Source organism: Eptatretus burgeri, chromosome 2, assembly GCF_056783735.1.
Source record: "Eptatretus burgeri isolate ZD-2024b chromosome 2, Ebu_testis_v1, whole genome shotgun sequence".
In the NCBI taxonomy this organism is placed as follows: domain Eukaryota; kingdom Metazoa; phylum Chordata; class Myxini; order Myxiniformes; family Myxinidae; genus Eptatretus; species Eptatretus burgeri.
This window is the reverse complement of record NC_140962.1, coordinates 33,217,742-33,233,801: the sequence shown is the minus strand read 5'-3', so window position 1 is coordinate 33,233,801 and position 16,060 is coordinate 33,217,742. Positions and strand designations below refer to the sequence as shown.

Sequence of the window (16,060 nt, the reverse complement as noted above, 5' to 3'; positions counted from 1 at the left end):
CCTCATTGAAAGCTCTTCCAAGCTGTGGGAAAGGTGGGGGGGAGGAGGGAGAGGCAGGGGTGAGAGAGGAAATATGGAGGAGAGGAAATAAGGGGGAGAGGAAATAGGAGGGAGAGGCAGGGTGAGAGAGGAAATAGGGGGGAGAGGAAATAGGAGGGAGAGGCAGGGGTGAGAGAGGAAATAGGGGAGAGGAAATAGGGGGAGAGGAAATAGGGGGAGAGGAAATAGGGGGAGAGGAAATAGGGGGAGAGGAAATAGGAGGGAGAGGAAATAGGGGGAGAGGAAATAGGGGGAGAAGGAAATAGGGTGGAAAAGAAATAGGGGGGAAAGGAAATAGGGGGGAAAGGAAATAGGGGGGGAGAGTTACATCATAACTACTTTGAAAGCTTTTGTCATATTATATAGGACCCCTTTGAAATTGGGTAAGGGGGTAGTGAAGGCAGAGAGTGGGTGTTGAGGGGAGAGGAGACAGTGGAGAGGGAAGGAGGAATTGCTGAGGTGTTGAAGTCACATTTTACATTACGTGGAATTTCCACTGTCTCAGACATAGTTCAGTATTGGGGGAGGGAGGGAGTGGGGGAAGGGAGAAGGTTGCGGGGGAGGGGAGTGGAGGAGAGAGGGGAGAGGGAGAGAAGAAAGGGGGCAGAGAGTGGAGGGGGAAGAGTGGAGATGAGTGAGGGGAAGGGAGAGGACGTGGTATCTGGCAGTGTGTATGTGTATATATATATATATATATATATATATATATATATATATATATATATATATATATATATATATATATATATATATATATATATAGATATTGTTACGGATTTCAGAATCGGTCTGATGAATGCATCCACACATCCAGGTCCTCAGACAGTCATTTCCTTAAGTGAATGTTCAGATTAGCCCCATCCCCATGTCGAATGGGATTTACATGTGATGCATTGAGAAGGGTAAAGGATGGATCCCCTCTCTTATGGGAAGCTTTTTTTCTTTACGACAGACACGTTCACACACATTTCTTTCACAAGCTCTGAAGCCCGCCTTCGTTTTTCCTCAGCAGCATTCTTTCGAGAGTTCCGATGCCCGCCTTTTTTGAGAGCGCACGGGTCGTCATGGCAACCATGCCCCAGTGGGGCGGGGTGAGCTTGGGGTGGACGACACCCTGTGGAGACGGCCCAGGGATATAAAAATGAGCGAGAGAAAGCATGAGGTATGTTCTGTGAGGAGAGACGTTCTGTGAGGAGAGACGTTCTGTGATATAAAATAAAAACGAGCGAAAGAGGGACGTTCAGTGAGGAGAGGAAAAGCGAAAGGAGAGAGGAAAAAGCAAAGGGCGAGAGAAGCGACCAAGAAGCGGGTGTCTGACCAGCGCCGGAGACAATTCGCCCTTCCAGTGCTTCAGCAAGTGAGCATGTGGTGCGCGTGTGGGTGTGAGCAGTGCCGCCAACAAGTGAGGCACGGGTCGATCACCAACAACACCAGGATCTAAACCCACGACGGACGATCTCGGTGTCCTCCAGATGTCGACTGGTTTTCAAGGCTGCCCCGCGAGAGGGTGCACGGCAGAGCTGGGTACTGACGATGGACATGACACGCACGCACGCATTTTCATATCAGGACGTTTTCGCTCCACGGATGACTTTCTGGTGAGCGAGACGATTCTCCATCTCCCCTCCCCCTGAATGAGCTGCTGGGTACCCTTGTCTGCATTTAGCTGTAAGTCAACCCCCGATAAGCATTTGCTCTTTGTCTCTTTCCTGGCATTTTGATTGATTTTGCTTTGAAATTCTTTATTTACCTCAGCAAATAAAAAGTTCTTTCTATTTATCAATTTTATTATTAATAAATTATTGGTCGATTTCCAACCTGTCCTTGTTTGTCCTTTCCTTCTATTGGTCTAGCATTGTTCGAACCAAGATAGACTGGGAGGTAATTACCACAGATTTGACCAAAAAAATCGTCGGCACGCACCGGCGGTTAAAATAAAGCACATATTGTTGCAGTTCTGCAAAGCCAGCACTCCCTCAGGACTAAGGCATACAAAATATAGCGGTCTCGAGACAGATATTTTATTATTATTTGTTTTAGTTTGCCCTTCCCTCATGACCAGTGGGTATATGGGACAAAATGCATTGCAAGGGCTTTTAGGCAGGTCTTATATCCCATTCTTTATTCTTTTATCTACTATATTTAACCTTATTTCATGCACACGACCTCTCCTTCTTCACGCAAACATGCACACGAGCAGCTCATTAGCATGTGCGCCATTTCCTATTCAAACCTCACGCCATTCTTCAACGACATATCACCTCAGACCGTCGGCGTACTCGAACCCCAATGCTGCAACATTCCCTACAACCACGACAACTGCCTCTATCAAGAACTCATCACAACTGCTATGACGCCACAACCGCCTCTATCCAAAACTCACCTCCACTCACCACCATGAATGCCACAACGACGACATTTCAACCACCACACCAAAGCTCACCACCATGCTCAACGCTGCCACTGATGACCATCACCCACCCTTTGGGACCAGCGGGAGTGAGGAGATGTGCTCATGGACAGGGCGTATGATGGGGTGCTTCGCTCCATGCTGAATCTCGGAGCTCCATCACATGGCCGGGTTCAGGGGTGAATGAGGGCATTTCTAGTTCCAAATCCTCGCCTGGGCGAAGCCAAGGCTGGGATGAGCGCATCTGCATGCCAATGGTGGCGCAAGGATATGCCCATGACCCTCCTGTCCCACCTCCAGGGTTCCACCCTCGCAGGAGGATTATAAATGTACTGAGTTCCAGATGCTCACTCTCTTTGTCTGGTCCCGCCTTCGTCTCGTCTGGCTCAATTTGTGCATTCCCATTGGTGGCTGCGTTGAGCGGAGGGGGCAGTTGGTCTGAGCACATCGAGAGCCAGGCGCTAGACGAAGTGCAATTTTATACGAATTAATAATTACATTAACAGATTTCTCTTCACTCACGTCAAGTTTATTCTCCTCATGCATTCTTTGCTTCATTTCCGACACTACCCCCCCCCCCCCCCCGGTTGCCGGTGTTGCCGTTGGATGCCTTGGAGCTCACCGCAGGGCAAAGAAGAATTTTGTCTCTCAAGGGACACTGGATACCATTGACCAGAGTCGCAGGGCCAGGCTGAATGGCAGAGCTGAGCTGTTCAGGGAGCTGAGGCGTAAAACTGTACGTGCACTGAGGGTGGACAAGGAGGCCTATGTGCGAGGAATCTGTGAGGGGGTAGAGCATCATCTGTGGACAGGTGATTCTCGTCCTGCTTACAGGGGAATTCGCGCATTACGTTCATCCAAGCCCATCCCTCGGAGCACTACAGTTCGAGCAGAGAGTGGTAGGCTCTTGACAGAGGAGTCTGAAGTGAAGGCCCGCTGGGCCGGTTACTTTGAGCGGTTGTACCAGGCTGATCCCCCAACTGTCGAGTTGGACGTCAAGGGTGTTACAATCCCTGTTGCTGACCCTCGAATCAACTGTGGTCCACCTACGCTTGTGGAAACACGGGCTGCGGTGAACCAGTTGAAACGGGGCAAAGCTCCAGGGATCTGTGGCATCCATGCCGAACTTCTCAAGGCTGGTGGAAATGCTGCACTCGTGTCGTTGCATGCAGTTTTGTGCTCTGCCTGGAACACAGGCATCATCTCAACTGACTGGAAGAGGGGCCTTGTTGTCCCTCTCTGGAAAGGGAAGGGTGATCGCCAAGACTGCAACAACTACCGAGGGGTGACGCTGCTCTCAGTGCCGGGCAAGGTCTTTGCTCGGATAATTCTCGATAGGGTTCGCCACCATCTGCTTGAGCACCAGCGTCCAGAGCAGTCAGGCTTTACACCAAAGAGGTCAACGATTGACCGTATCCTTGCACTTCGTGTCCTCACCGAACGCAGACGAGAGTTTCGGCAGGGGCTGCTTGCAGCCTATGTTGATTTCTGTAAAGCGTTCGATTCAGTGAATCGGGATGTCCTCTGGAGGATTCTTGGTCTTCGTGGGGTGCCACCAAAACTGATCGATCTGATGTCTGAACTCTACTCTGGTACTGAGAGTGCTGTGAAGTGTGGTGGTACCATCTCTGACTTATTTCCAGTTGTTACTGGAGTTCGTCAGGGATGTGTACTTGCCCCCACACTTTTCAGTACTTGTATGGACTGGATTCTAGGGAGGATGTCGGAGAGATCAAGTTGCGGTGCGTCATTTGGGAATGTCAAGATCTCGGACCTTGACTTTGCAGATGATGCAGTCATCTTTGCGGAGACTTTAGACATCCTCTTGGGGGCCCTCGAGGTGCTGAATGAGGAGTCGGAGCCGTTGGGATTATGGGTTTCTTGGGTCAAAACTAAGATCCAGGCTTTCGGTGACATCTTGGATGCTGCTGTCCTGTCTGTGTCTGTTTGTGGTGAGGATGTTGAGGTCGTGGAGAGATTCACTTACCTTGGCAGTGATATTCATGTCTCTGCTGGCTGCGAGTCAGAGGTCAATAGACGTCTGGGTCGGGCCTGGGGAGTCATGGATTCACTGGATCATGGGGTATGGCGCTGCCGGTACCTGTGCGGGAGGACGAAAGTCCGAGTCTTCAGGTCCTTGGTACTTCCAGTCTTGCTCTATGGGTGCGAGACCTGGACTCTGACCAAGGATCTGAGACGGAGACTTAATTCCTTTGGTACCAGGTCTCTTCGGAGAATCCTTGGCTATCGCTGGTCGGATTTTGTGTCCAACGAGCGGTTGCTGAGAGAGACTCGGATGAGATTTGTTACCTGCATAGTCCGTGAGCGTCAGTTGCGGCTGTATGGACATGTGGCTCGTTTTCCTGACTCTGATCCTGCTCACCAGATTCTCTCAGCGAGGGAGTCTCATGAGTGGAGGAGGCCAGTGGGTCGACCACGTGCCTCATGGTTGCAACAGGTTGACCATCATCTCAAGGAGATGGGGATGGGCCTGGCATCTGCCTGGGGGATGGCCAGACGGAGGCCCCTGGAGTACCGGCGGAAAGTGGACGCAGCGACGTGCTGTTCTGGCACATGCTCCCATACCTGACCTGACCCCCCCCCCCCACAACTGCTTTGCCTATATCTTTACACCTTCTTCTCCACCTCATCTGCCAATCACCGCACACCTCATTGCACCTCCTCACTCACGCACCATAGGCACCCTGTTTTCTTCCCTCCTCCCCCTCCGAAGCAACTGAGTTGCGTTGGTCCGTCAACCATGCCAGGTACAAAGAGGTCATTCACACCTTGTACTTTCTCTCATCTTTCTTTGCTTTCTACTTTCCTCAGATGTGTGTCTGATGGCACCTGTCATGTTGGCATAATTGAGAGTTTAGTATCAGGTTAACTCTGCCCTGTGTCTTTGATGTTGTATTTAACTGTATTTTATTTTGCTGTAGCCCATGAATCCTTATTTTCCCTGCTGTACATATTGCTTGTAATAAAACCTTTTATTACTGTTCATATGCGTTTCCTCACTCTCGCTTTATAAATAAATTGCTGTCGTCGTAAATGTACCCAGCTCATTCTGCCTTTTCCTCCATTGGTCCAGCATGGTCAACACGTTGTAAGCTGGGAAGTTTTACCCCACTAATTGGATCTTATTAGCTGGTGCGTACTTGGCAGCCCCGTTTGGCTGCACCTGATACCGCAAGTTAATGCAGGTACACATCGAGCGCACAAGACCCCCCCCCCCACCCCCCCCCCTCTGGTATGGCCATCCACAGGTAAGATATCATGTGGAGTAGTGTAACCCTGCCAGGATTGGCAGTACCAATCGGAGTTTGTGATTGCTTCACAACCCGTTGGCGTTATTTCTCTTTGTCCAGTGGCCTCAGGACCAGGCGTTCAGGAGGAACCTGAGTGCTTCCCCTTGTGGCAAGCCTCAAACTCCAGATCCGCAACGGTTTGGTGTCAGGAGCAAGATTCGGTCCTGGGGGGCGACTAGCGCATCCCGAAAATTATAAAGAGCAGGTTAGGATGAAAATTTAATTTAGTTATTTGTCGGGACTATGGTGGATAATGACCTGGTTACTGATGAAAACTTGCTTACACGCCCCCCTTCGAAACTATAAGAGAGCTGTTTCTATGTGTGTCTGTGTGTCCAATTTTACTTAGAGATGGCTGAACCCATATTAGTCAAACTTTCAGAGGGTCTTTAGCGAGTGCCGGGGAATGTTTCAGGCAAAAAGGTTTTGAAAAAAGAAATAGTTGGATTTTGGAGCCATTTATTACTTTCATCACTTTTGTGCCTAAGCCTTTGTAGCTGCGTGAAAGGTAATCTATCTATAATTCCAGCAATGTGTGTGTGCGTGTGTGTGTGTGTGTGTGTGTGTGTGTGTGTGTGTGTGTGTGTGTGTGTGTGTGTGTGTGTGTGTGTGCGTGTGTGTGTGTGTGTGTGTGTGTGTGTGTGTGTGTGTGTGTGTGTGTGTGTGTGTGTGTGTGTGTGTGTGTCTGCGACTGCCGTTTCTCAACAACCCCTGGTCCGATCTAATTGAAACTTGCCAGGAATATTGCTGGGGACCTGAGGATGTGGTTTTTCAAGGTTTGATATTAATCGGACAAGTGGTTCCCATGTTACGGCCATTTATTTATCGACCAATGACAGGACACGGTGCTATGACATCACTATTGACGTCACAAATAATTTTCTTTTTTTTTGCACGTACGGGCCCGCACCTACGGGCACGCACCTACGGGCACGCACTAGTATTAAATAATCCCTGACCCCATTTCTTAGTGGGTGTAGGGAAGTGTTTTAGACCCCCCACAAAAAATTACACAGAGCAACACCGAGTACTTCTGCTAGTAAGGGGCGTACCTAGAGTATTTGGCACCCAAGGCCCTTCCTTCCCTCCCCCCCCCCCCATGCCTGAGATGAATAATATAGTTAAAAAAATTAAACACATAGACAACATAACTGATGTTTGCAAGTTAATTTTCAAGCGGATTACAGCACTGTACCTGTAGTAAGCAAATTGGAAATCAGAAAAATGTAGGACATTAAAAATTAAGCATACAGGTAATACTGCTTGGCATTGATATAACAAAAACACATCAAAGGAAATTTTCAGAATGAAAGGGTAAACCCATAGGGTACGTCGAGCTACCATCGTGGCCGAGACGTGTATGGTGTATGCAAATGAGTTTAAACTTCAACTCTCCCAATGGCACTCCCCCCCTCCCCCGGCGGTCACCCAGGGGGTGGACCACCCTCCCTGCACCCCCCCCTTAGTATGCCAATGCTGCTAGTTATTCCAAAATTTACATCAATGATTTGGGGTTGAGTCAGCTTTCTAAATGTGCAGATGGCACAAAGCTTGGAAGAAAAGTATATAGCAAAGAGGGTGATGATCAGATTCAGGAAAGTCTACATACTTTAATAAAGTGAGCAAAATATTGGCAGATGCAATTGAACATGAAGAAATGTAAGGCGCTGGGGTTGGGTAAGAATAATGAAAATAGGGATTACATAATGCAAGGGGCAATCTTGGAACATGTCACCAGGAGAATGATCTCAGGGTGATAAAAGATACAGAGGGGGAGAGGGGGAGGGGTGGAGAGGGGGACGGGGGGGGGTGGAGGGAGATAAGCAGACACGACAGTGACAGGCAGCTATATGTAAAGCTAACAGAGTTTCAGGTTGTATTCGGAGGGGGATCAATCATAAATCAAGAGAGGTCATATTAACACTGTATAGGACTGTAATGAGGCCTCGTGTAGAATATTGTGTACTGTTTTCATCACCACATCTGAGGATGGCCATAGCTTTTTTTAGAGAGGGTAGAGCATCGATCTACTAGACTGATACCAGGGTTCGCTCGACTCAGCTATTAGAAATGTTTGAAGGATGTTTGAATGGATTGGTAAGGAGGTGATTGTGAGGGGATCTGACAGAGATGTTTAAGATAATGAAGGGTGTGGACATGATTAAACATAGGTGAAGCAAGGTTTTTTCCAGCAGATATTTAACAGTGTTATGACCAGGGGCCATAGATTGACGGTAAAGATGATGAAAGTTATCGGACACTTGTAAGGCAGGGGTCTTTCAGTTGCAGAGTGGTTAATGCATGGAATTGCCTCCCCGGAAAGGTAGTGGCAGTGGAGGGGTGCATAAGTTTAAATGGGATTTTGGTCGGTACCTGGATGCAATTCAGAAAAAGGGTATGGGGATATTGGCAGGACTTGTAGGTAGCTTGTATGTGAATGGATGATGCTATCGGGGTTGGTGCAGCACAGGCATGATGTGCCGAATGGCCTCCCTCTGCACCAAAGTTCCTCGTGCATCATTGTGCTGAACAAGACCTTGATTCATGGAGATGGAAAAAAAAAAATCAAGATCTATGGACCTGCCCAGAATAAATCTCAAAGGACTTACTGAAGCGAGACTTTCTTCAAGCTGAAGATTGGTCATCTATATTGCAGCTGCCTTTTAATACTCACAAATGCAGAGTGCTCCATCTTAGAAACAGCAACAGTTGGGAGATATATCAACTGTATAGGCAAGTTCTAGTAGCAGTGCAAGAAGAAATGCATCTTGGGATCATTATAAATGAGGATCTTCACTTTCACAGGCACATTGCTACAACTGTAAACAAGGCCAACAGAAGCTTGGGAATGATAAATGAGCTTTCAGCCACCTTAGAGTAGATACACTTCCCTTGTTATCCAATTCCCTTGTGAGACCTGTGCTTGAATACAGTTGTACTCAGAATGAAGCCCTGCATTTGTTTCCAATGCAGATAAACTAGAATATGCTTCAGAGAAAAGCTACCAAGATTGTGTCATCTACAAGACATCTATCATATCAAGATAGGCTCAAGAAATTTGACATGCACTCGCTGAATTATCACCACAAGAGGTTTCATGATCCAGATTTTCAAACATTTAAAACAGCTACAACAGGATTTCTTTGAAAAGGCAAGCTCTCTACCCACAAGAGGTCACAGATGGAAGTTCTTTTTGAGGCAGAGAGACAGATGAAGCATCAGGTAAGGTTATTATTATTTTTTTTTTAGTTAAAAGAACATCACTGATTGGAGCAGTCTTCCACAACATGTAGATGGGGTCCCAACAGTGAAGGCCTTTAAGACGCTTTTAGATCATCACTGGAAATGCAGGCAGATCAGCCTGTGCTGACTCTCCCACATGCCCAACCAAAAATAAGAATTTTGCAAAGAAAGGAACAATCTCGAGGATCAACCATCTTCTATATTTATGCATTTCTGTATTCTGTATATAGTCTTCAATACTCAAAGGTTCAATAAGCCTTCTTGTATCATCCATGGATGATGAAACTCATTTACAATGATCCTTCAGCAAATAGTACAACAGTTAAAGAATAGTTAAGATGAGGTTGTAGAAGAGCGTCCCAAAAGACATACTGAACTGAAAAAAAAATTGTAGCCAATAGCAAAATTTGTGGACGACGAATGAAGCAGTGTTCAGTCGAGGATGCACAATTGCACAATTTGCATTGAAAAGAAGCAAAGTGCCACTTAAATAGGATGACCGGGGCAACTGGTGCACAAAAGCAATTCAGCTGAAAAAAAACATGCCAAACATGCAGCCCATCCATGCATAAACCAAGACTAAAAAAAATACAGAACATACTTTGCAAGATCCAAAAGGAAGTGGTGAGCTAGATTTGGTAAAACACTCACCAGTGCGTCAGCCACAGCAGCCTCAACATCAGATCCTGAATCCAGCAAACGCATGGCATTCACAGAGGAAGACAAACCGCGGCTCTGCCCCAAAACATAGGTGTCTGCAGACACAAAGCACAGGGCAGCACATCACAGTCTTTTATTGATACCGATTAGATTAAACAGTAAGTGTTTCGATGTATACAAGTTTGGTCCTTGCGGTTTGGCCAAATCCCCAAAAAAGATTAACTGAGTTAAGTTCCTCTGTAAATACCTACATAATATGCCGTTTTAGATGTTTGAACGACATGTGTAGTCATTCTATCGATGACACATTGGTAGAAATCCAGAAGATTTTTCAACCAACTATCGAGGAATGGTCCTGTGCTTGCAAAACTAGTCCTTTTACATGTATTTTCCAGTCTATCACACATTTTCCTTCGTGGTAGATGAGGGTAACCGATGCCATTAAAGGAAAAACAAACAAACAAACAAACAAACAAAAACACTCAAAAAAAACATTTTTTTTAAAACTCCATCTTGGCTCATGAAAACTTACCTTATGTAGTTTACCCCCCATACACAAAAAACAAGCTTGGTAATGCAAGTTATATAAATTTGCCATTTCATCATTTTCATTACCAGTCATCAGTTGATCCATGTTTGTGGATAATTCAAGGTCTCCTGACCATATGCATTTTTACCTACGTAGGTCACTAACAAGCATGCTATAATTATTTCAGGCATCTATGAGGAATTGCTCTTTTCAACAGAATGAGTTTCCTGACCACTCTCACTATGATCATCTTTGACATATCTGCCAGAATTGGTTTACACCATAGAAAACAATGCACAATGTTAATAGAATTACAAAATATTGCTCAGACTGTACCAGGCAGACCGAAGACGCCAGCTGAGGTGAGTGCACTTGTGGAGCGAGAGTGCTGCCGTGTACCTGTGGGCAGAGAAAACGAAAGGGAAGAGATGGGGAGAGTTGAGATATATGAATACTGCTTTGCAGCTCATTAATGTGGGAAATATAAGCACAACTCATCGGTAGAACACCAAGTGCCTTCAACATGCCCAGGTGAAAGTACTTGGGGAACAGTGTGGGTGCAAGGCATGGTTCAGGAAGCCGAGGCAAGCGAGCGAGGAAGAGCACTCTGTTTGGAGGTGACATGAAGCAGGTGGCACGAGGCAGGCAGGCAGGCGATTCAGGCTTCCATACAACCACTCACCCATGGTAGTGTATACGCGGACAGGACTCGCATCACGGCTGCTGTCTCGACTCGTATTGCGGCTGCAGCCTTGACTCAAACTTGGTCGTGGGATGCGGCTGGGACACCGCACTTTGAAAGCGCAATCATTGAAAAACCCGCACCCCAAATCCAGCTCACATACTACCATTTACCAAACAGGTTACATACGCAGACAAATGTGTGCATGCAAGCAGGCACACACGCACTCCATTTTATTTAAAAAAGGCTGTTCCTCATAACTATGATAATAACTTATTATTTTAACAGTAGCGTTTATTCTTCATGCATTACATTTTAACATTTAAAGGAGGTTCCAAATTATAATAATTCTACAACACCCGAGAGTTGTCATTTTATTTAAATTCCCAAACCTCAAAATAGTTTTTAGCCGAAAGTCAGAACTTTAGTTGCAATTTGTAAGTGATTTACCAATTTTCCAACTGGATCAACAGCTTGACTCCATCCTTAATTCAAGTTTTCATCTTTCAGTTCAGAATCTCTCCAAATAGAGGGTCAATATCAGCAGGCCCATGACCTTAGTTCTTTTTAAACGGTCAGGTAAAGCAACCTCACTTTCAAATTCTCAATCTATAATTTATAGCACCTTGTTAAGTCTGTCTCTGGGTATGCTCCCCTCCATCCTTTCCCTCAATTCAAATGGCACCACAGGAGACTCCACTTGTGAGAGGGCTGAATGCCTCATTCTGTGTTTGCTTCCAAATATCATGTCCCCAACCCCTTGCTCTTTGCACACAACCTATCCAGTCGCACCCAACTGCTCCTGGACTTTATGTCTGTCACCTGAGAAGGTGGAGAAGTTTCTGGCAACCCTCAACTCTGATTCTGCAACTGGACTGGATAGCATTGGCTTACATGTTCTGAAAACATGCTCTGCTGTTCTTGCACTTCCTCTCTCAGCCTTTTTCACAATATCATTTGCCATCGATCATATTTTATCTGCTTGGAAATCAGCCAGCATCACTGCATTACATTAGCCTGGTGTTGGCTTAACGATTAAGGTGATGGCTGGCTTAAGATTTTCGGGTCTTAAGTTGAAGACCCTGTCGCGCCATTGAAATAACAACAGGTAGGGGACAGCTTGTCATACTTCCGAGGTCGGAAACATGTGTACCAGCTTACTGGTAACAAGGGCACTACACCAGCAGCCCAGCCGTGCTTCCAGAAATTATGCAAACAGCAGCCACAGGCTGCACATGAAATGACAATAGCTGCATTACATAAACCAGGGCAAAAAACCTATCTCCTCAACTACAGACCATTAAATTACTTTCAATCATCAGCAAGGTCATGGAATTCATAATCACAGTCGAAATCAAATACTTGTTTTCTCCAATGGTCTCATTTTACATCATCAATTCAGATTCAGACCAGGTCACTCCACCTTGGACAAGATGCTTTTGCTCTCCCAACAATGAATGGACGCCCCCATTGTCAGACATGGGATCAGGGCCATCTCTCTCAAGGGTCATTCCATGCCAACTCACCTAAATTTCAAAAACCTCCCCAGGTCACCTCCTCAGATTTTGCTGGAAAAAAATATTAAATGTAGATCTATATGGCTCAACCCACCATGCAAAAGATTAGCTTTCAATTCCTCATAGTTTAAAAAATATCTATCTCGAGAGACCTTTGAAATTTGGCCCTAAAAATGCCAAATGGGAAAAACGCATTTTTTTTTCAACTTCAGGGGCTTATAATTTTATAATGGACTCCTCTAGAAAGTTAATATTGCATATATTTACTAATTGGCATCCAAATTTTTCAATTATGGCATCAGATAGCCTCTGGGATGCATATTTCTCACTCTATAGGAAGCTAAAAATTGCTTTTGGGCCAAAACGAGCTAAAGTAAGGTGAAACTATGGAACAACTTCGAATTTTTTCCTCATAACACAGTGATTATAGGGTCATTATCTATCCATAGATACATTTTTGTTGGGAGAATACAGTTTGGTGATGAATTATAAAAGTTTTACCATAAGTCCTTGCCTCCGAGGGCTCTAAAATGGACCAATTTTGTCCCCTGGTTTGACCATGTGGCTAGGGGTTTAGGATCTTCATTTTTTTTTTCCTAAAGATTACCTCATATAAGATGTGTCTACTGACCGAATAATTTTATGTAACGCCCATGGCTTCATATTAAAATAAATTTTTATTTACATGCACGTTTTTTTATAATTATTCACTTTTTTCATATTCAGAAGTGCTCCGCCACCCTGAGCGAGTGGTTCGTGCTCCGTCACCCTGAGCGAGTGGTTCGTGCTCCGTCACCCTGAGCGAGTGGTTCGTGCTCCGTCACCCTGAGCGAGTGGTTCGTGCTCCGTCACCCTGAGCGAGTGGTTCGTGCTCCGTCATGTGAGCGAGTTGTTAAATAATACCCGATTTCTGAGCTGTTTGCAGTATTAACGTTTGTTCTGAATTATCAAGCCAAATTTTTTTCCACCCGTCACACACAGCTGTTTATAAAGAATAATGTTTGTGAACATATCCCTGAAACTTCTATATAAATTCCACGTTGTTCTTCTGAGAATCTACTCAAGGTTTCTGGGTGTATACAGTAAGTACTGCAGTTGGTAATCACACTGACTCCAACCTGCCGATATCGTCCAAGCACGTGTGTGTGTGTGTATGTGTGTATGTGTGTATGTGTGTATGTGTGTATGTGTGTATGTGTGTATGTGTGTGTGTGTGTATGTGTGTATGTGTGTATGTGTGTATGTGTGTGTGTGTGTGTGTGTGTTTCATAAAGCATAACATGTTCTTTCTGCTAACTCCTCTACCCCATATCTCTATCTCTCTATCTCTCTATCTCTCTATCTCTCTATCTCTCTATCTCTCTATCTCTCTATCTCTCTATCTCTCTATCTCTCTATCTCTATCTCTATCTCTATCTCTATCTCTATCTCTATCTCTATCTCTATCTCTATCTCTCTCTCTCTCTCTCTCTCTCTCTCTCCATATCCGGACGGTGGTTATGTATGGACAGTGTTTGTCTCCAGACGCGTCCGGGTGGTGTTTTTCTCCGGACAACTTGGCTGCCGACATGTCCTGGCGGTATTTATGCTTGGACAGGTGTTTGTCTCTGGGCCGTGTTTATGGTATGACCGGTAGAAAATGGATTTCAGACATTATTTTGTTTCCATCTTCACTGCTATTCTATGTAGAATCATATTGATGAGACGGTATGAATCGTAATTAACGCTCCACTGCACGTCCACCTTCTCTTCCTCTCACCTCACACTGCCTTCCCTTCTAAAACCCATCCTCACTCCCCCTCCCTCCTTTCTCCTTTCACATCCACCTCTTCACTCTCCGTGCGCTCTCTCCCCCACCAGTCTCTCCCTCTTCTCTCTCTCTTTTTCTTCCTCCTTTAGTATTACCTTCAGCGAAGTGCCGGGTGGTATTTGCTCGATAATGATGTGTGTGTGTGTGTGTGTGTGTGTGTGTGTGTGTGTGTGTGTGTGTGTGTGTGTGTGTGTGTGTGTGTGTGTGTGTGTGTGTGTGTGTGTGTGTGTGTGTGCGCGCGTGTGTGTGTGCGTGTGCGTGTGTGCGTGCGTGCGTGCGTATCTCCTCCATAACTCCAAAACTCCAAAACTATGAACCCTAGCTGTCCCAAACTTTGCATGCATATTAGTGGATGTCCAAGGGGCAAATGAATGAAAACTTGGTGTTTGGGTAAATGTAACCACCCCTTTTGAAGATAATTAACTGCTTACGTCCATTAAAGGCTTATCCTAGGTCAGCACAACTTCGACTCACAGGGGTCTTTGCCGACATTTTGATTCGGCTTATTTAACCATGCTTTGCCTTGGAAACAAGATCTACTCTCACAGACCAATTAAATTATATAATGGAAATATTTCAGATTTGAGAATCGGATATCGTGGACTAAATAAGTGTCAAAATCTGGAGTGAAATCTGAAAATTTAAAGAAATTATCGATTTGTCAAGCGTTGGATTGTTTGCCCACTAACAAGGAACGTGTGCTGGGTTTGGACTGTTTAACTTCATTGGTTGGAGAAGAGTATATCTTGAAAACATCAAGGGAAGTGATGTGCTTGTATCATCTATGGATTTTAATTAATTGCGTGGCTGAAATGGCACTCAAGATATGCCGGTCATTCTAAACACTGCGCGAAGATGCAATTGTTTTTTGTTTTTTTTGCAAATGAACACTTTTTAAGCAGTTGGAACTGATGCTAAGCCCAATTCCACAGTTTTCATTTGGCTCTGGTGAAGAGATTTTACAGCTTATCACATTTTAGTTGTAATCAAATAAAGGCCTGGAGACGCCGAGAGAGTTGTGAGGAGGGGGGGGCATTTAGAAGGAGGTAAGGGTGAGGGGAGGGGAAGAGAAGGCAGCATCACAGAATATGGCTTTATTTTAATTGCAACTAAAATGTGCCCTTATTACCACCTTGGAGAGTTCCAATTCCATGATATTAGGTACACATAGTGACAGCCACAGTACGAATCTCATCCCAAAATAGAAGTCAATGTTATAATATATTTTAAAATGCTATGTGCTGCTTGAACCCGTCTGAATGTACTGTTTGAATGTACCCCATTTCGTTCAAGTCTGAACCAGTGCCGGCAGACAAGACGTCCAGTTTTACATCCATCCGAAGGACAGCAAATGCTGATGAATCGGCTTGCCTATGAAACTGTAGAAGGTTATAGTCCTGCAGTGAAATGCTGTTTTGGGGGTCAACCTTGCACTTGCGTTCTTATAAAGTTTTTTTGCGGTTTTTATATCTTTGAAGGGTGCTGAACAAGAATCCAAGTGATAACATCCTGTCAGGTTTGAGCAATTTGCATAATATGCAAATGAAGTCGGCCATTACCGAAATTCAGTTTTTTTGCTATATCTATGGCTATATATTTGATAGGATGGAAATAATGGTGTCTAAACCGAGGTTTTCATGGTCAAGTAATATAATAATACCAGTTACAAGTGTCTGAGATGGCGGCCATCTTGGATTCCAAGATGGCCACCACAGTGTTTGGCTATATCAATGGCTATATATGGGATAGGATGGAAATAATGATTCTAAACCTAGGGTTTAAGGGTCTCGCAGTAATGGGTAAGGATAATGAATGCCTTAAATGGGTCCACGATTACAGGGTGGGGGTGGGGGTGTTCC

The 16,060-nt window shown here is 45.2% G+C and overlaps 1 protein-coding gene across 10 annotated transcripts in view; it reads right to left on the bottom strand.

The window, feature by feature from the left end:
• LOC147031767 (CLIP-associating protein 2-like) overlaps positions 1-16,060 on the bottom strand; it is a 222,723-nt gene that overhangs the window by 95,720 nt on the left and 110,943 nt on the right. For 8 of the 10 annotated variants that reach the window (XM_085867107.1, XM_085867049.1, XM_085867058.1 and 5 more), the window contains exons 16-18: positions 10,875-10,985; positions 10,529-10,591; positions 9,655-9,758 (exon numbers count right to left, since the gene is read on the bottom strand). In XM_085867107.1, coding sequence (XP_085723233.1) covers positions 9,655-9,758; positions 10,529-10,591; positions 10,875-10,985 — 278 coding nt within the window. The remainder of the gene's footprint in view (positions 1-9,654; positions 9,759-10,528; positions 10,592-10,874; positions 10,986-16,060) is intronic. The other 2 variants (XM_085867069.1, XM_085867079.1) reach the window with 1 other exon arrangement.